General features: G+C 36.5%; 1 protein-coding gene across 1 annotated transcript in view; it reads left to right on the forward strand.

Annotated features, from left to right (window-relative positions):
* Positions 1-239: 239 nt before the first annotated feature.
* The window catches only part of LOC115994342, a 36,123-nt gene continuing 15,105 nt past the window's right edge, over positions 240-21,257 (forward strand). Inside the window, exons 1-10 of the mRNA XM_031118438.1 lie at positions 240-534; positions 1,335-1,521; positions 1,633-3,897; positions 5,305-5,380; positions 6,104-6,226; positions 13,245-13,500; positions 13,594-14,079; positions 14,272-14,457; positions 14,675-14,962; positions 20,038-20,685. Of these exons, the coding sequence (XP_030974298.1) occupies positions 1,347-1,521; positions 1,633-3,897; positions 5,305-5,380; positions 6,104-6,226; positions 13,245-13,500; positions 13,594-14,079; positions 14,272-14,457; positions 14,675-14,962; positions 20,038-20,685 (4,503 nt within the window). The 5' untranslated portion in view covers positions 240-534; positions 1,335-1,346. The remainder of the gene's footprint in view (positions 535-1,334; positions 1,522-1,632; positions 3,898-5,304; positions 5,381-6,103; positions 6,227-13,244; positions 13,501-13,593; positions 14,080-14,271; positions 14,458-14,674; positions 14,963-20,037; positions 20,686-21,257) is intronic.

Consider the following 21,257-nt stretch of genomic DNA (forward strand, 5'->3'; position numbering starts at 1 on the left):
CAATTTGAAACTATATATAATTTAATTTGTATTTAATGTTAAACGGTAAAGTTTAATTATTATTATTATTTTTTTTGTAATTTTGGCAAAAATTTAACTAAAAACAAAAAAGACCGTATAGACTAGAGGGTGAAAGAAGGAATAAAGGAAGGAAGCATGGTCACGAAACGTTGGCCGTAACAGATAAAAAACAAAAAACAAACGAATCTTTCAAAAGTGAAATTACCAAAAACCCCATGCTCCCCCACACTACTCCTTTCTCCTTCTGTAAACTCAGATTGCGCTTTCCTTCATTCCTTCTGTAAACTCAGAACCAATCAAAAATTCCCTCCCTCCTCGCCGGACAGAAGTATCTCTTCCCTCCAAAACCACCTTTTTATACTTATATTTATACATATCAATTAGAAAGAGAATCTCTCTCTCTCTCTCTCTCCTCTCGACGCAGAGATTCTAAAGAGAGAAAGAAAGAAAGTCGCGAATCGAAGAAAATGGTGGCGCTGATCGATTAGAGCTTCACCTTCCGTACAACTCAGGGTTCGTTCTCGAACTTTCTCTTTCTCTGCGTTTACTGTTCTAACCTAACCGTTTTTCGTTTTCATTTCTCGATTTTTGATTCCACTAATCTAAAGCTTTAGCTAGCTGGCAATCAATTCCTATTTGATTAATTCATTCAGGTTTTTGTGTTAGTTTTAATCTTAATACACGCTTGAATTAAAATTGAGTGAAAGAGTAGTAGCGATCGAAGTTTATATAGCATAAATTTGTAGAATCGTATGTAATTTTCTAACATTCTTGAAGATTTGTTTGTTTAGCATAAAATTACGAGTCGGAATGAAGTGTTTTGGTGTGGACTGTGGATTAGTCAAGAGTTTAAAGTGGCACAATAGTTTGTGAAGCTTTACATTGATGACACGCACGTTGCATTATAGCAAAGTTTTTTAATCGATGCGTTTTGGTATGCTTTTACTGGTGTTTAGCTATTGTGTTTGCATGGGAGGATTTGAAGATTCATGATACATGTTTGTGTTTTGCATCAATCATAACGTTTGATTGAGTGAGTTTTTTTTTTTTTTTTTTTGGGACCAATCCATTGTTGGATTACGTTGTCTCTTTATACTCTCCGTGCTTGTAAAGTATCAAGATGATAAGGGATCAATAACTATTTTATTTCTAAAATGTTTAAATTTCAATTTGATTTTGATTTTTTGTATTTTAAAACTATTAGGCAAGTTTATTGAGTTTAATATGAAATTTGACGTGTATATTAAGAACAATGAGAACGTGTTTGAAGCTTATAATGGGTAATTCTGTTTTTTTTTTTTTGGTTCACTTAGGGTACTATCGAAATGGGTGTACCTTTGGGTGGTGAGAGTCCTGCTATACTGCAATTGCACAAATGGGGTCCCTCACAGACCCAACTCAACCTTTCAGAATTCCGTGAAGCTTTTATTTCTCCTACAAGACAGCTTTTATTATTGCTGTCATATCAGTGTGAAGCTCTGCTTCTTCCTCTGAATATTGGTGAGTTTTCTTGACTCAATTTCCTTTCTCATATATGTGCTTTGATGCATTGAGACTGCTGTGTGTGATTCATGGTGGTTTAATTGATCTTTCTTTTTTCTTTGTCCGCAGGGGACCCTGTAAAGAGTGATGGTCTGGAAGGTAGTCATGACAGAAGTTCTAAAGATTCGGGTTCATTTTTTGAAGCACCTGCAGTATCTAGTAGGTCAGATTCAAGGGACAACATGGCCGGCACTTCTGGGTCAGTTGTGGATTTTGATAATGATTTTTCTCCTCAAGGTGAATCTTCCATGTCTGATTGTTGTACTTTTCTGGGGGATGTAAACTCACTGGCTTGGGGTGTATGCGGTGATACCTATGATCAACACAAGGATACTTCATTTAGAGAACTTTTATTTGTATCTGGCAACCATGGTGTGACTGTCCATGCCTTTTGTCAACCCAATAGAAGCAGTGCAATGACTACAACTGCTCTGGAGGGTGACTTTGGACAAGGGAGGTGGGTGGAGTGGGGGCCTTCTGCTACCCTAGCTCAAAATATGGAGGTGCAGGAACCTTCCATCTTGTGTTGTGAAGCCCCTGAAAATGTTGTGGATCTAAACACAGCCCAGGAAAGTAATGAAATTCGAAATAATATTTCTGAAGTAAATGGGGATGATGAGTTGTCAAAAAGTATTGCTCCTAAGAAATGGTTGCGATCATTTTTTACTGAAGTTGAAAGCATCAAATCTGATGGCACCACATGGACCAGATTCCCAGATAAGTCATCATTTCCTTGCTCTGCAAAGGTTGTTTCATTCAGCCTTTTTAATAGTAACTTACCACTTCTGGGCTTCAATTACAAATGCAATTCCGTATCAAGTAAGGAAACAGTTCTTGATTCAGAGAATGACACATCTATAAAGTCAGATTTGGCTTCATCAGTTTCAAATTTGAAGTCTGATGTTTTGTCCAATATTTTTGGTGTTGGAGTGAATAGTTTATACAAGTGCTCCAGAGTGTTCTCTAGCAATTCACATCACTTTATTGGATTCTTTTTAACATTGGTGGATGCTGTTACTGTCAATACTAGTGATGAAAATGGTAGTAGCATTTGCAACAATTTACTTCTTGTTGCTAGGTTAGAGAGTTGGGGAATCCAGTGGGTTTCCTCGGTGAAGCTTGAAGAAAGTCTAAATGTAGGCCCAGTGGTTGAGTGGATGGACTTTTGCTTTTCTGATGATCTTCTTGTTTGTCTTAATTCATCTGGCTTAATATTTTTTTATGCTGCAATATCTGGTGCTTATGTTGCACGCATAGATGTTTTACAGTCATGTGGACTTAACCCTCAATTTGATTTGCTGGAGAAAGAAAATTTTTCTAAAGGTGCCGATAAACAAAATAAACAAGTTGATGAAGTTCATGAGAAGTCAACCTATCAACATGGTGAAACTTTTAGTAGAAGATTGTTTAAAAGATTGCTTGTTGCTTCACATACTTCCCTCTTAGCTGTGGTTGATGAGTGTGGTGTAATATATGTAATTCATGCTGCTGACCTTATGCCTGGCAATTACTATACATCCGAGAAATTGCTTCCACATTTTCAGCATTTCGGACTTGGTTTGTTGGTTGGTTGGGAAGTTGGCGGTTCTGATATTGGCCCCCAAAGGGTATATCCTAGTTATTCTGGTCGTCTTAAATTTAATATTTCATCCACGATGGATGGAAGATTTTCCTTTATGGATAATATTGGAGGTAATGTACTTCAGAAAATCCGAGACTTAGACCTTCATGAAAAGAGGAGCCATTGTGGCTCATATTTAAGTGGTTTTTCTGCTGCTTCGAAGACAACAGATCAGAGGTTTCATGACTCTGAAGTTCCATCACACAGTATGCGGAAAATATTTCTTTCGACATATAGATTTAATGAGGATGATTGTGTCTGTTTTTCTCCCTTGGGAATTACTCGGTTCATTAAAAAACACCATATGAAGAACCAAAAGGGTTCTCAAATTGTTCATTTTGATCTGCATGCAGAGTTGGCAGTGCGTGATGACAGCTGCTTGAGTGGGTGTGAAATGTTCTATCTCCAAGGGATAAAAGAAGCTTTCATTGGAGAAGCAGTTGGTTGCACATTCCAGGGATCTTTTTATTTGGTCACAGAAAATGGTCTTTCAGTGGTTCTTCCCTCAATTTCAGTTTCATCTAATTTCCTTCCTATTGAGCCCATTGGATATCAGCTGCCAAGTATCAGTAGAGGTATCGAATATCAAGTTAGAGACATATTGGAAACTACTGAATCAAAGCGGCCATGGCTGCTGTGGAAACTTGAAGTTTTGGACAGGGCTCTTTTGTATGAAAGCACTGAAGTGGCAGATTGCTTATGCTTGGAAAATGGTAAGAATAGTTGAAATTGAACTTGTTAGTGATTTCTAGTTTTCTATTAGATGAATTCAAATTACATAGTTTCTGTTCTTAGTTTTGTACTGGACCAGTGCTTTAGATTCTGCATTATCACCCTGGAAGACTGTCTTCAATTTTTAATTCTATGATAATCTCATGTAATCATTTCTTGATATATCATCTCTTTCTTTGTGGTAGGATAGCTGGTGATTTGTGATCTTTTAGGATTTTGTATAAGCTTATTCAACTTCTTGTCCAAACGGGATAAGCTGATTAATTTAAATATGCTTATAAAACTCATTAGATATTCTGCAAATTAATTGCATTGGTTCTTTTGGTTAGATATGAATCAGCTGTAGAGTTATATCAAATGTTGACTGTCTGGAATCTTGTTTTGTTTTGTCTGTTGTGGACTATATGGAGGGAAAGAAATTGATGTACTTTTGAAGATGTGGAGTTTATGTCAGCTCAACTGCTAGCATCCTTCTATAGTTCTCTCTATGAGTGGTCTTTTGCTTCGGGTTTCACAGATAGTAAATTTATTCAATCTTTCATAGTCTATTCATATGTAGATATTTTATCCAATTGTAATTCTTTAGGCTATTTCATGTATTTTTTCACAAAGTAGTCTCGTTTCAATAAAATTATTCTTACCTATAAAAAAAAAAAGTGTTTTGCAATTGGCAACTTGTTAATTGGTTTAAACAATAGTTTTGCAGAATAATATGTATAGTTTGTCAAAGTTGGTTGCCAAATTAAATTACAGTTGTCATATTTATTTAGGCTAAATCTATCTGCAGAGAACACTAGAATGACTAGAGTTTGATTGTCAGCACAAACATCCTTCATGTCTTGAAGGTTTGTGCAAGAGACACGCATGCACATACACTCCGGGGGGGGGGGTTGAGGTCATGGTCTTAATTTTATAAATATATATAATATATATATATCAGTTTGATTGTTGGAGGATCTTCCTTTCTTTGAGAATATTTCTGTTTCTTTTACTAATTACGTAAATCACTCATAAACAGTATACTTTGAGAGAGAGAGAGAGAGAGAGAGAGAGAGGGAGAGGGGGGGGGGATGCAATACTTCAAAGAAATCTTTGATTTTTTGCCCCCTCTATTTGAAAAAGCATAGAACCAAATTTTCTAAACAAGCAATAGGAGAAGATTTTAGAAAGCCAAGTACATGTGGAGCTACAATTTCTAAACAAGCAATATAAGGAGAAGATTTTATAAAGCCAAGTACATGTGGAGCTACAATACCAAACTAATTTCATTGGTTTTTGCTCTTTGATTTTAACATTTTATGGATGTTTTTCCCTTGAATTGCTGCATTTTAGGATATGCTAAACTGTGTTTTGAGTGCATGCATGACATCTGGATACTGCCATGCCAGGGTGGGACTTAAAAATTTCGCGGATGCGTCAGTTGCAAATAGCATTGGACTACTTGAAATTTGACGAGATAGATCGGTAAGATTCTATTTTTGCTTTATCTGGTTGTGAAATGGTTTTTGGCTTCGTGTTTTAAATACTTGATAATAGCGTATATGTATCTTTGTACATAGTGTAATATAGAATATATGCTAAAGAAGGAAAGGGGGTGAAAAATATAAAAAAAGGTAGATCTATTAGGGTAGGATCAAATTTCTCTTTTTGATTAGTAAGTTATCATACTTGGTGGGTTTTGAACCCATGGCCTCACTCTCCTCCTTGCCATTTGAGATAGAGCTCATTGGTGTAAGGATTTCATGGTTGTTCATTATTCTTTAGTTAATACAAGCAGTAATGTAGTTATAAGATTTAATTGTAACTAGCCTACAGAGGAGGATGCTCATTAGGCCCCACACCAAATTTAGAGTATATATTTGAATAATTTGAGTCTTTAAGGTTGCTTTTTTGGGAGCTTCTTGTTGGCTTCATCGCCCAGTGTTCTTGCAAACTTCTTCCCACCTCCTCAGAATAGGACCAAAAGAGAGATCCAATTGAGGGGAAAAAATTTGATGCTGTACTTTGAAACTTGATTTTCAGAGAATCTCATTTCAAATATCTATAACAACCAGACCAATGCATTTATTGCTTAAGTATTGTTTATGTAAGGATTATATTTAGGTTTTGTTCCGGGGCAATGTTTGGGTTTTATGAACAATGTTAACCAATGGATTTTTCCCCTTTTGGACTTTGGTGGATTAACAGATCTCTAGAAATGCTTGTTGGTGTAAATCTCGCTGAAGAAGGGATTTTGAGGTTGCTCTTTTCTGTGGTTCATCTGATGCTTTGTAAATCTGCCAATGAAAATGAGGCTTCTGCTGCATCAAGGTAAATTCCTTTTCCATTTCCACTTATTCTCATGGATGTCCTGCGGTATCTGTTTTCATTTTTGAAAGAAGTTGATAGAAAATCACATTAGCTGCTCAAGAGGATCTCTGATGGGGCTATATAATTTTCTGTGAATCTTATATTTATACTACTTATGCACAAAGTCAATTGATGTCTTTGGATTTTGAAATCTCTTAATAGGAGAAAAATGGGGTGATGCTTTTAAATACAAAGGCAGGATTTGTTAATTTTATGTTTTGTTGTTGTTTTAATTTTTATTTGGATTGGTAAATTACAAATGCTCCTTGCCCCAAGTGCAATAATTTAGGTGAAATTAAATTAAAACTTACAGCATATTCACCAGACATAATCCCAGCCATCAACTAATCGAAAAAAGCTGATAGAATTTGATCCCTTTGCCTCCCACAATGAGATGTGGTGAGATATCAAGTCAGGATCTTGATCAACCAACCCTAACTTTACAAGACCAGTGTTGCTTTAGGTAGTGGTAAATTTAATTTTATTACTTTACATATTAAGTATCACTTAATTTTTGTCCTAATGTGATCCTGTTTTTTTTTTTTTTTTGAAATATTATTCTTCCCTTATTGTGTTGTCTGGTCAATTCGAACAAGAAATGGCCAGCCCATTTTGCATTTTTCAGCTGGTTATAGACAGCCACTCATGTTTTGCACTTTTGACTTTTGCAACCAGCCTGTTTGCCTAATGAAAAATGAAATTATTATTATTATTATTATTTATTTATTTATTTTTTGAGGAAATGCGTTAGAAGTCATTATGCTAATAGTGCATAAGCTCTGAATGTGCAGTCCCTTCTCCGGCATGCATTGGTGGACTTCCTTCAAGTCCATCCAGCAGAATATATTCCTAGTAGGATTAGGGTATTCTTTTTTTTTTTTCTTTGATAAGTAATAAAGATGTATATTCGAAAACACTACCTCATGCAAAAAGTCATAAGGCAGAAAAAAGATTACAGAAAAAGGAGATAAGAAAAGAAATAAAAGATACTAATTACAAAGGAGAGAGATAAGGAACATTGGGAGAGAATCACTAGAGGTGAGTCCCTAAGTCCTAGACCAGTAAAAAAGGGAGCCACTAAAAGAAGCCAATAGCTGGTCGTCGGAGCTTTCCATATCCTCAAATGTCCTCCAATTTTGCTCCCTCCAAAGACACCACATTAAGCACAACGGAGCTAAATTCTAGATGCTGAACGAATGTTTTCCAGGCCAATTCCACCAACCAAAGAGAGTATTTGCAGCCGATCTTGGCAAGACCCATGAAATCCCAAAAGATCTAAAAACCAAACTCCACAACCGGTAAGCCTTACCGCAATGAAGTAGCAAATGATCCACCGTCTCCCCATTACAACGACACAATGCACCAGTCAACAAAATCCATACCTCTACCCCCTCAAATTGTTAGCTGTAAGGATCTTATCCAAAACAGCAATCCACACAAAGAAAGAAACACACCAAGGAGCCTTAACCTTCCAAACACCTTTCCAAGGAAAGATAATGGGCAAGGGACCTCTTAACTTATTATAAAACGATTGGATATCAAAATCCCCATTCTTTGTCAACTTACATCTCATATGATCTCCATTCTCAGTTGGAGGTAAATTAGAACCCAAAGTACAGAGAAATTCATCCACACGACCCATTTCCCAATCATTTGGTCTCCGAATGAGACGAACATCCCAACTTCTCCGTTCCTCTATCCCGAACCATTCAAGAGAAGAGGCCACTGATGCCTCTTTATTGGAAGCAATCCCATACACAACTGGAAAAGTCAAATGGAGTGGAGAATCCCCACACCACTGATCTGTCCAAAGCTTCACTCTATCCCCCATCCCTACCTCAAACCGAATATTTTTGTTAAAAATCTCCCAACCCATTTGGTTACTTCTGCACAAACCACACCCATGTACCCCTCTATCTAGCTTGGAGGTCCATCCCCCCACTCTTCCCCAAACTTCAGAGCTACAACTAGGGGTGTTCGCGGTGCGGTTTTGGGCCTTTTTAGCACCGCACTTTAGGTGCGGTTTAGCTAAAACCATAATTGCATTGCACCTTATTTTTGTGGTCACATGTGTGGTGTGGCGCGGTGTGGTTTAGAATTTAGTCAAAACAATAACCGCACTGAACCTCATTTTTGCAGTCACATATGCGATGCGGTATATAAGATGTGGTTTGAACAGCTTGAGCTACAACCCTTTTCCAAAGCCTTGTCTCCTTAACCCCAAATCACTGTAACCATTTCTCTAGTAAGGCTTTATTAAAAGTAGTTAATTTCCTTACTCCTAACCCACCATTTTCCAGAGGTGTACACACCTTATCCCATTGCACCAAGTGTGTCTTGGAATCCCCTCACAAGAAATCCCTTTGCAACCTCTGAATTTTATTGGCCACATGTGTAGGGATAGTAAAGAGAGATAAAAAGTAAGTAGGAAAACTAGATAACATACTCTTTAGCAACATCAATCTTCCACCTTTTGATAATGCTTAGGGTATTCCCTCCCTGCTCTTCTCAACTTTTGAAATCTAACTTTAATATATTATAGTGGCATAGTTGTGAGACCAGTATCCAGAATGGTATATACTTTGTGTGCTTAGGATACTTTTTTGATTAGTAAGCAAGAAATTTTATTAAATGTATGCTTAGGATACTCCCTCCTAGATCTTTTCTGTTTTTAAAAATTCAATTGTTAGAGTAAGTATGTATGAGCTTGAAATACACAGTTGGCCTACTTCTTGATTGCTTAAGTTTTGGGGTTAGTTTTAAATTAACATGGTACTAAAACCTTTGTTTAGCCAATATGTCTTGTATTCAAACGTTTATTTGTTTTATTCTTAGTTTCAGAGGTTTTTGTTTTTATCTTTTTGGGGTTCTACACATGCATGACCCACATTTGGTTCATTGTTTTTGGGCGGGCTGTGAGGGGAAAAAAGGGGGGGGGGGGGCTTACATTTACGATAATCTACATCCGAGGAATAGATATCAGATTGTTATTGGAATTCAATTCAAATGATCATAAGCCTTTTCCACATCCAATTTGCACAACACCCCTTTAATGATATATATATATATATATATATATATATAGAGTTAGGTATTCTATATTTTATGTTGCAAGTGTTACATATATGGTCATAATACATGAAAATGTACTAGGCTTCCATTGCTGTCTTAAGCTTGCAATTGTGGACCTCAAGTAAATCTAGATGCTTCTTGGAGTTGATGGTTACTTTTTTAATGGATACATACGTGTGTGTGTGCGCGCAGTAGTGGAACCAAGGTTTGACTTCAGGTAGGAAAAATTTATAACTAACATACATATATCTCCATACTTTGTGGACATATGTAGATACACATACACATTGTGCAGGAGCACAATGCACACATTATATATATAATACTTTTGATCATTTTGGACAATAAAATATCACTCATGTGAATACTAAGCGGTATTTAATATCAGAAAACACATAAGAAGCAGAGTATCCATTATCTTGTGTTTATTTTTATTTTTTTATTATTATATTTTGTGTTTATTTGTTAGGATTTTTTCATAAATGAATAAGCTGTGTTATAATTTTTTTTAAGTCAAAATCCCAGTTATAAGTCTCATGTAATGATTTTTAGTAATTAGATAAACCTCAAACATAACTTATGTTGGTTTTTGTTAAACTAATAAAATGCTTACATTTTAACAATTTTAAACCACATAGTAACCATTTGGGTGTCTAAACCTTTTGGAGTTTTAACTTGAAAACAACATCAAATTATGTATTCATTATATAATCAATTTCAAATTTTATTAGTCATACACTCATTTTTATAGAAGATAAAAAACTATTATGTAAAGAATTTAAACTCTTAAAACTTTTGAAATGTAACAATATATATATATATATATATATTGTGTTTTTTTTTCCTCTTCTATTAAATTATTTTCTTCTTTATTTCCATTTTTTGTAATCATTGTTTTTCTTTTATAACTTTTGATCCTTAAAAAATTAGTATCATTGTTCTTTTATAAAAAAAATGTTAAAATAGGACAGATTTTCTTCCTGTTTTGTTCAATGAAACTTTGCATATAAAAGAGATAAATATAAAAACATAAAAGAATATAGAAAATAAAAGATAGAAAATAAAGTACAGAAGGGAAATTTTTGGTGGGGTTATGGAGGGCAATTGCCAGTTTTCCACCCACCTCTCTCCGCAACCCTCCTGTCTCTACCATTGTATATAGAAGTGTGTTTTTCACTTTTGCATAAAGCTTAAATTTACCAAAATGCTTTTCTTGCCAAGAGCCTTGTAGTTTAACTAGTGCCTTCTGGTGTTACCAACAGAGATATCTAGGATTCAAATCTCCCCGTCCACCTTTGTAACTATTGAATTATCAAAAAACGTCTCTTGGTTTGGTAGTTGATGATGTCAGTTTCACCATTCAGCCTGGTTTAACCTATCATGCTCTGTCCTGACTTGTCCATATTTATTACAGTAGGTGTCTGACTTGAGCCTTGTCTCATCATGTTGAATTTGGTGTGTCTTTTGATTATCTATTTGTTTGAACGTGCAAACTAGTGCTTGATAGTTGAAATTGGTTGGCATATATAGTATGGTAACATTTGGAAATGTTTTGATAACATGTGTGGTTGGTACTTGACTATTAGAGATGTGGTTGGAAACGAACAATAAGAGATTGCTGTAGTACGGTCTAGCTAGACTTGAATTTATGCGAAAGGTGTGGGGAGTTGTTCTGTGCGGTGTGCTCATTACTCATATGGGTTTGGTAGGCAATCAAAGTGGGTTGGGACGCAATTCATTAGATTTGTTGGATATGGTGATAGGAACCTAGAATCCTTATTTCCTGAGCTATTTTAGATAGCTTCTATTGAAGATGCTTTGGTCTCAGATTGCATGGAGATACATTTTGGGGGAGATCACCAAAAACCTATTTTTGTGAGTCGGCCCCAGATTGGGAGTTGAGAATGTTTGCCCTTTATTTTTTTTGTTTTTGAATTGCTATATTTTGCTGGTGTCCAAGTGGATATGGAGGATAGGTGCTTTGGAGATGCAGCAAGACTGGGTGTTTTGGTGTTCAAGCATTTTATGAGGTAAAAACTCCAAATGGAGTATACATACAGGCTGTATACCCAAAGACTCCTTACAGACAATTACAGATACAATGAATTGATAAAATCATATATGGTTGGTGGTTTACTTGAATCCACAGACAGCCTATAGAATAATAACCCTATGAACAGATATTAAATCTGTAGAGAGAGTTTTTGTTCTTCAAATGTGCTCCAGTTCCTCCCCATCCATGTATGCCACATTAAACAATGAGCAACAAGTCCAACTTCCTGGAAGTCTTGGAACCTTGATGCCAACGTAAGTGAAATCCTGCCTGTCTTTGATTAATGAAATTATTTACTACATATAAAAAACAAAACCCTTTATTATTCTTTTTTTTAATAAGTACTCTAAGCAACTAAATAGAATGGTAGGAGGGTGGTAGCTTTGAAATTTGGGGAAGAATGGGGGGGTGGACCTCTAAGTTGGGAAGGGGTGCTCATGGTTGTGGTTTGTGGAGAAGTATCCGGAAGGGCTGGGAAGTTTTCAATAAAAATGTTTAGTATAAGGTTGGGGTGGGGGATAGAGTGAAATTTTGGACAGACAGGTGGTGTGGAGATCTTTCTCTCCAATTAGCTTTTCCAGTCTTGTACAATTTTGTTGCAAACAGAGAGGCTTCTGTAGAATCATCTTTGATATGTCAAGGAGTAGGGGATGGGAGAACTTGGGATGTTCGTTTCAATCGAGGTCCTAATGATTGGGAGGCAGATGTGGTGGTTGATTTCTTTCGATTCTTGGCAGCCAATTTACCTTCAGGGACTGATGGTGATCGGTTGAGATGGAAGTTGACAAAAAATGGGGATTTTACTATCCGCTTATATTATCATAAGTTACATGGCTCTTCTTCCGTTGTTTTTCCATGGAAAGGTATTTGGAAGGTTAAGGCACTCCGGCGTATCTCTTTCTTTGTTTGGACAGCCGCATGGGATAGGATCCTCACAGGTGATAACTTGCGGCTTAGAGGTTTTGATTTTGTTGACTGGTGCATTATGTGTCGTCGTTGTGGTGAGACAGTGGATCATTTGTTGTTACATTGTGGAAAGACTTATCGGCTGTGGTGCTTTGTCTTTAGGATTTTTGGGATTTCATGGGTTCCCTCATGTTCGGTGTCTGATTTTCTATTTAGTTGGTGGAATTGGTTGAGGAAGCATTCATCTTACATTTGGAACTTAGTTCCGTTGTGTTCGATGTGGTGTATTTGAAAGGAACGCAATTGGCGGACGTTTGAGGATTTGGATAGATCTGACGACCAACTGCTTGCTCTCTTTTCTGGTTCCTTGTTTGATTGGGCTAGGGCTTGGGGACTCACATCTAGTAACTCTCTTCCTCTATTCCTTAGCTCTCTTTCTTTGTAATTAACGTATTTTTATGCTTTAGCTTTTCCATCTTTTTTGTACTTTTGATATGTTGGAGCTAATTTGCATCTAGCAGTTTTTTTGAATATATTTTTTCTTACCTATCAAAAAAAAAAAAAAAGAATGGTAGGAAAAAATACATGTAGCCGGCCTTGATTGGTCTGTTGAGGATCCATAGCTGACCCCAAAATTTTTGAACTAAGGCTTGGTTGTTGTTTCAAGATTCTAAGCAACTACATCTTTAGAAATTTGTCATGCATCACAGAGTCACTGGCTCACAATTTTAATTTTGCGTGTCAACTATGTCAAGTGGATCCCTGTTCATCTAGTACATGGAACTTTGATTATGTGATATAAAATAAATAGTTATTATGCTTTTCAAAGGGGAGAAAAAGCAAGAAAAGAAGAATGAGCAGAAGCACTTTATGTATGTTTTTTTGGGTTAAATTTTCTTTAGTCCATAATCATGTTTTGGAACTTACTTTACTCAATTCCATATATAGGCTTCTTGCATTGGCCACCCGCTTTGCAACCAAAATGATTCGTAAATATGGATTACTACAAAACAAGGAAAATGCATGCATACTACAGGGCTTTAGTAGGACTCGCATACTTTCTCTTCCACCAGATAGGCCAGAGAAAGTACAATATGATCAGGGAAATTCAAGAAGGCTCCGTGAGATGGCTCACTTCTTAGAGATTATTCGAAATCTGCAACATCGACTTAGTACAAAATTCAGAAGGCCAGGCCAAGGATTGGTAAGGGGTTTTATGATCCTGCTACTCTAGATATTTCTATACTTGTTGCATCTTATTAGTATACTTTTGTTAATACTTATTTCTATATTGCAGGTGGATGGTAGGAAAGCATCAAGTTTGGTAGATACGGATTTAACTCAGGATGAATGTCATCTTTCTATTATTTCCGCAGATGTGGTGTCATTAGACACATCAAACCAACTGGAACTTTCATTTCCTTTCTCTGCTTCAGCCTCTAATAATACTGAGAATCTTGCGTTGATGCCTGTGGATACTGAATCCCATTTGGAACTAGAGGATTTTAGTGAAGTATCTGCGCTTGTGCCACAAGGGGGAGTGCTGGAAAAGAAAGTTCTTCCCTTGGAAAATCCCAAGGAGATGATTGCTCGTTGGAGTTTAGATAATTTGGACCTGAAAACTGTGGTCAAAGATGCTTTACTCTCTGGTCGTCTCCCTTTAGCAGTTCTTCAACTGCATCTTCATCAATCAAGAGGTTTGGTCACTGACAAAGAGCCTATTGATACTTTCACTGAAGTTCGTGACATTGGAAGAGCTATTGCTTATGACTTATTTTTGAAGGTAGCTTATTATTAGTTTTCATGTAAAGATAACGTCATTTATCTTCCCTAACTAATATGGACATGATCACCTATGGCCTTTGGGCCAGTTGGCACCTGGGCGCCTGGTTGTGGTCTTATACGTTATTCTAGGGTTCTATCCCCCACAATTACCTAGCAAAAAAAAAAAACCTAATATGGACATGATCTACAGGGTGAAACTGGACTTGCTATAGCGACTCTGCAAAGGCTTGGGGAGGACATTGAAACCAGTCTCAAGCAGTTATTGTTTGGCACTGTAAGGAGATCTCTTCGAGCACAAATTGCTGTGGAGATGAAAAAATTTGGTTACATGGGACCATATGAATGGAAAATATTGGATAGGATATCACTTATTGAGGTAACTGGAACTTATACAGTTGTTTATCTTATGTTTCTCATACAATAATGTGCTTTGCAATTATAAGTTCCAATATGTTATTTATGGAGCTAAGACTTCCTCTTTTCTTCTTGTTTGTTCTTTTTCAATTTATTTTTGGAGAGTTCCAATATGTTATTTATGGAGCTAAGACTTCCTCTTTTCTTGTTGTTTGTTCTTTTTCAATTTATTTTTGGAGAGGCTGTATCCTAGCAGTAGTTTCTGGAAAACATTTCTTGACCGGCAGAAGGAATTCATGAGAACTTCATCAAGTTCAAATTCACCAGAAGGAATTTATTTGCACCTATTGCGCTCACATTTGTTTGGCAATCTGATCATCGAGTGTGGTGAGATTGATGGAGTTGTCGTAGGGTCATGGACAAATGTCAATCAAAGCTCTTCTGTTGATGAAGACAATGCTAATGCTAAATACTGGGCTGCTGCTGCTATCTGGTCTAATGCCTGGGATCAAAGAACCGTTGATCGTGTAAGTTACTTCTAATTTCTTTCTTCAATTTCTGTTACCATTGAGAGATACATTTTTTTGTGTGTGGATAATATCATTGAGAGATACTCTATAAATTGATTTAAATAAAGTGCTCTCTGTTGTGCTGTAACCTGAGTGGAAGGAAAATTTAATGCTATTATAAGCTTTGACCTGGTCCCTACTTAGAGCTTGCATGATGTAGGAGTAGGACAGATTACAGATTCTGTCTGCTTGTGCTTGTGGTAGGCTTAAGGGTTGGAGAGTTAGGGGTTCAAAGTTTATCATAGTGGACAATTCTATAATGGATAATTAATCCAGATTTGCTTTTATTGAACTCATTTTCTCATTCAACTGATCCAAAATTGTCTGTCTTTTTAAGAAAAAGCCTCGAACTTGGAATCTAGTACTGCGTTATTTACTATTATATTAGATGAGAAACTTCATCAAGCATCCTTCATTAGTTTTCTTTATGAGTCGTCTTTTGTATCAAGTTTCACCGATAGTAACTCTGTTCATTCCTTCATAGAGTCGATCCATATGTAGATATTCTCCAATTGTAATTCTTAAGGCTACTTTGTGTTCATGTTCACAAGGTAGTCTTGTTTCAATAAAATTATTTTTACCTATAAAAAAAATGAGAAACTTTGTCAAGCGGTTGATAGAAAAAATTTTCAGCAAAGAACTTGTTGCAGGATTTCAGTTCTCATACCAAATTGACGTAGGAAAAATTGGAGAATTTGTCTATGTGTGCTTTTGGTAGGCTTAGGGTAGGAGAATATATGAGTTTAGGGTGTAGAACTTTAGAAAAATTGGTTAGGTTCAAGAATGTCTATGGTTTTAGTAGGGAGTGAAAAATATTCGATTTAGGGTTGCAATAAAGGTTAGAAAAACTAAGATCAAATATGCCCACATGTTGTGAACGGTGCACGTAAACAGTAGTGTGAATGGTCATGCAATGGCAAAGAGAAGAGAAGGTGAGAAAGCGCTCACTGAGGTCAACGTGCCTTAATACACAAAACACCAATGTTTTGAACTTCGTGTCGTTCTGGCCGGAATTTTTCATTCCGGTGGGTAGACCGGTGCAACTAACCCCCCCTGTTCTGTTTTACTTCAAATTCCGGCCTGTGCCAGCCGAAATACTTGTTCCAGGCTGAAATAAAAAGTTGGCCTTATTTGCTGATTTGCTCAATTCTGTGTACTTGATCTCAATTGATCATGGGGAATGAGTAGGTCCAAATGTTATGAGTTGCTCAGCACTTGACTTTTGATTCAGCGAGAAGGTTAGAGAGGCTAAAGTCTAAACTAAAAGAAGGAGAAAAAAAGTTGAGAAGAGAAAGTTTGAAAAGGTTTTGTGAAGACTGATAATTTTTTTTTTGATAGGTAATCAGAAAACTATTATTAATGAGAAAAAAGGAAAAGTACAGTTGTTCATGATGATGAACAACAAGAAAATATAGAACAAACAGCACAACAAAAAGAGAAATCAGGAAACTAAGCTAAGGGAAAGCAGAAACTCAATGATAGAAGAACAATCAGTAAAACTCCAACAACGAGACCACTCCAAAAGACTCCATTGGCATAAAACCTTTAACTCATCCAATGTCTTCTCAATGTCCTCAAAGGAATGACGATTTCGTTCCAACCACACAATCCACATCAAGCACCCTGGAACCAAATTCCAAATGTTCGAATTATGTTTCCCAAGCCACTGATGCCAACAAGATAACAAACCCGCCACTGAACCTGGCATAACCCAATGAATCCCAAACGCCTGAAGCATAAAAGTCCGTAGGGAATGAGTAACAGGACAATGAAGAAGAAGATGGTCTACCGACTCCCCATCACAACAACACATACAACACCAAGTAGCCAACGGGCGACCCTTAAGCATTAGATTATCCAAAGTGAGGATCCGACCATGTGCAGCTGTCCACAAAAAGAACGCCACTTGCCTAGGAATCTTTGGTTTCCAAACACCCTTCGAAGGAAACAAAGAATTCGAAACACCCCGAATCGCATGGTAATAAGACCGGATGTCAAACTTACCATCACCTTTTAGCCGCCAGCCAAGAGTATCACTCTTATCACCTCGAGGAATACGAGTTTGGATAAGCTGGAATAGAGAATAAGATGCAGCTAGCTCCCAATCTTCAAAAGCTCTATAAAACCTTAAATCCCATACTCTAACAGTACTTCCTTTTGGAATCCACAAAACGTCAAAGATACAAGCATCCTTGACTGCTGAACACACATAAAGCTCAGGATAGAGATCTCTAAGAGTATTATCTCCAATCCACCTATCATGCCAAAAGCGGATATGAGTGCCTTCACCCACTATAAAAGACAGATGCTTAGAGAAGCTCTCCCACCCTCCATAAATGCTTCTCCATAATCCACACCCATGAGTCCTCCTGCATACTTTAGTACACCACCCCCCTTGACCCTCACCATATTTTGTGGAGATAAGTCGCCGCCAAAGATGTGAAACTTCATGACCATATCTCCACAACCATTTTCCTAATAAAGCTTGATTAAAAGACACCACATTTCTTATCCCCAAACCACCCATCTCAATGGGTAAACACACCTTTTCCCAAGCCACCAAAGGATATTTGAAACTCCCCTCAGAAGACCCCCAAAGAAAATTCCTCTGAATACTTTTCAATCTAGCAGTCACAGATTTAGGAATTGTAAAAAGAGATAAATAATACGTTGGGAGGCTTGAGAGAGTACTCTTAAGTAACATGAGCCTACCACCCTTAGATAAATAGATATGCTTTCACCCAGATAACTTCCTCTCCATTTTCTCCAAAATAGGATTCCAAATCGAAGCTGTCTTAAAAAAAGTCCTCAACGGCATCCCCAAATATTTCATAGGCAAATTGCCCACTCTACATTAACTAATGAAAAAGTAAAAATAAGAGGAAGAAGAGTAGTGTTGGAGGAGAGATGGAGCAGTGAGTCACGTGTTTGGGACTTGGGAGTGATGAAGTTTTGAATATTTAAGTTAAAAGAAGCTTCTGGGAAAGTTGCTTTACAAATACCCTTGTTTTCTTTGCGTATTTACAATAATACCATATTTGATTTTTTCCCTTTTTTCTATTGTACAGCCTGCTTGTGTTCTAAGTTTCCAACAAAATAAAACCAATTAGTTTTGAATGTAAGTAGTTACAAAACATGCCTACACATTTCAGGAGTTCTTTCATTAGAATTTTATATATAATCAATTAAATTTTTTTTTTTGAAGAGATCAATTAAAAAACTTTAGCTTAATAATAATAAATAATAGTAATTTTTTATTATTATTAATTAATAGTAATTTTATTATTATTATTATTATAAAATAAAATATATACCCGGTGCACAATCCCGAAACAGTGCACTGGCACACATTCAGTCGCCAATCCGGAGCGGCCTCCGAAATGGAATTCAAAACTTTGCAAAACACTCAAAATTTTCTATTAATCAACCTCCTTTATTTGAGTACAATCACAAATTTATAGAAACTATAGACCTTAATTTTATTAATAGAACTAGAATTTTTACATTGACTTGTAAACACACTCCTAATCGAAGGTCACTGACCTTCTGTTTGGTTTGGCATAATTGGGTGGGCAGTTATTCTTCGGATATTTGGAACATTGCCCTGTTATGTTTGATTTGGACACTGTGGCATGAACATAAGGTTCCCTGGGAACTGAACCCTTGGATTATCTATCAATTGCTCAATCAATTATCGCCGCACATTTGAGGATGTGGAAAAATTTGGAACAAAATTGATAGAATTGTTTGCTGGATCATTGTTTGATTGGTCTCAGGCATGGAGTTTTACTAACAGCAGCTCCATTGTTGATTTTCTCAAATCATTATATTTCTATACATAACCAATGTAATTCTTTAGACTCCTTTGTGTTCATTTCCATGCACCCCCGATAATTGTGTCATTTTTCCTGGGCTGTGAGAACTCTTAGCCACATGGATAGTTCAGTGTGCTCATCAGCGCCTAACCGGACCTTGAGATGTGGATCACCCAAGGCACATTGGCACGGCGTACTTCTATTGTTTGAACTTGGGTTTGAAACCAAACTTTTCCTCAAGAGGATAGATGGGGCAATTCAGGTGATATTCAATGTAGATCCAACTTTCTATTCAGTCATGGTAGCCGAGTGGTCTGGGGGGGGCCACCACGGCTCCTCTCTTCTCGAGAATCCATACATCCCTTATCAATATATGGAGAACTATCTCTCGAGAATCCATGCATCCCTCATCAGTATATGGACAACTGTCTCTCGAGCATTGGTCTAGGTTTGGCCACAACAGGAAAATAAAATGGAGCACCTAACAACTTGGAAAATGGAATGATTTGTACAAGTTATACCTTCTTTCGTCACCACATAGTCTTTATTCAATAAAATAGTTTGTTATGTATCAAAAAAAAAAAAAAGCCAGTGTAAAAGCCCCTAAACTTAACTTACCTATTAATATAATTTGATTTCCAATATCTCTCTCTCTCTCTCTGTGGCAGAACTTATGTTCCATTCTTGTTCCTACCCTTACTTTAGATTTACAGATTGTAGTTTATGGAATCTGAAGTCAAACTCTTGCCAGCAAATTTGTGGGAATTTGGTTAGACTCTCTCATGCAACTGCCATATGGAAGCAGATTTGTTTATTTTAATTTAAAATTGTTTGGACATGAAAAAGAAGAAAGATAAAATTTTAAAGCCAAATAGGAACTTTCTAAGAGAGGACTTCTTTTTGTAATGTTATATTCTTTGCTACATTCTGTTTTCTTCATTTTCACTCTTTTTGGTGTGGAAATGCATAGGAATAAGCAAGTGCCATACAAGGCCATAATATGGATTGCTATATGAATTTATATCAACTCTAAGGGTTTTCCTTTTGAGTTATTGAAATTATAAATCAAGACTTATTTGAACTGAACATTCAATGACATTGGCAATATGTGCAAGAGAGTTTCTTATTTTTCTATTGATTCTCTTTTAGAGCTGAAAGCCCTTCTTGCATGTTTGAGTTTGCTTTTTACCGTGGACTTATATATCTCTTTCTGCACAGATACTACTGGATCAATCTTTTCTTATGGGTGTTCATGTATTGTGGGAATCTCAACTTGAGTACCATATATGCCATAATGACTGGGAAGAAGTGTCTAAACTCCTGGACCTGGTTCCTACATCTATTTTATTAAGCGGAAACCTCCAAGTCAGTTTAGATAGTTTGCAGCCTGCTTCAACTGCTGGGTACAATAGGGAGTCTAATGATTATGGCAATTACCTATGCTCTCTTGAAGAACTGGATCTTGTGTGCATGGACATTCCAGATGTCAAAATTTTCAGGTTGTCAGCGAATATTATGTGCTCCATCTGGTTACGGTTGCTTATGGAGGAGAAGCTTGCAAAGAAATTCATTTTTATGAAGGAATACTGGGAAGGCACGGCAGAGATAGTACCCCTTCTGGCTCGTTCAGGCTTCATCGTTAGCAGATATAAGACTCCTGTTGAAGATGATAACATTAGGAGTTCATTGGATTTAAAATTCTCAGATGGTGGTCAAACTTCTCATGTGGATACCGTTCAAGCTTTGCATAAATTACTTGTACACCACTGTGCTCAATATAACTTGCCAAACCTTCTGGACCTGTATCTTGACCATCACCAGCTGGTTTTAGATAATGTTTCACTCTGTTCATTACAGGAAGCTGCAGTAAGTTTCTACAAATCCAGTGAGTGTTACTGTTCTTTATATTGGGTCTTTTTTAATAGTTTTATACATCACAAATTTTCACCAATCCCCTCTGTTGGCTATCGGTACGTTTTTGTGCCTGAAGGTTAATAAGATATCTATGTATTGCTGGTTGTATTTTCAGTTCATTTTACCTTTTTTTTTTTTTGCTAAATGAATCCATTTAACTTTTTTAATATATGAAAACTGTATGCAGAGATAGCAGCTAAATTCTGATGATAAACAGAATTACTCTGTCTCATATCAAAATCACTGGTTTGGATGCCTAAAATGTTGAATCTAACATACCAGTCCTGGGATATTAGTGGTGGATTTTAAATGCTTCAATGTTTTGGTGTTTCTGCAACATCCCTTTTATCGTTTTAAGTTAGAGATCTTGAATATTTTAATTGTGTATTTTAAAATGCTTAAATTTTTTGATGTTTCCGCAACATCCTTTTATCATTTAAGCTAGAGATCTTGAATGTCTTAAAGAAATTCAGAAAACATATAGCAATGTCATATATTAATTCTAAAGAGTTGCTGCCTTTAAA

Source organism: Quercus lobata, chromosome 6 (assembly GCF_001633185.2).
Source record: "Quercus lobata isolate SW786 chromosome 6, ValleyOak3.0 Primary Assembly, whole genome shotgun sequence".
Classification (NCBI taxonomy): Eukaryota; Viridiplantae; Streptophyta; class Magnoliopsida; order Fagales; family Fagaceae; genus Quercus; species Quercus lobata.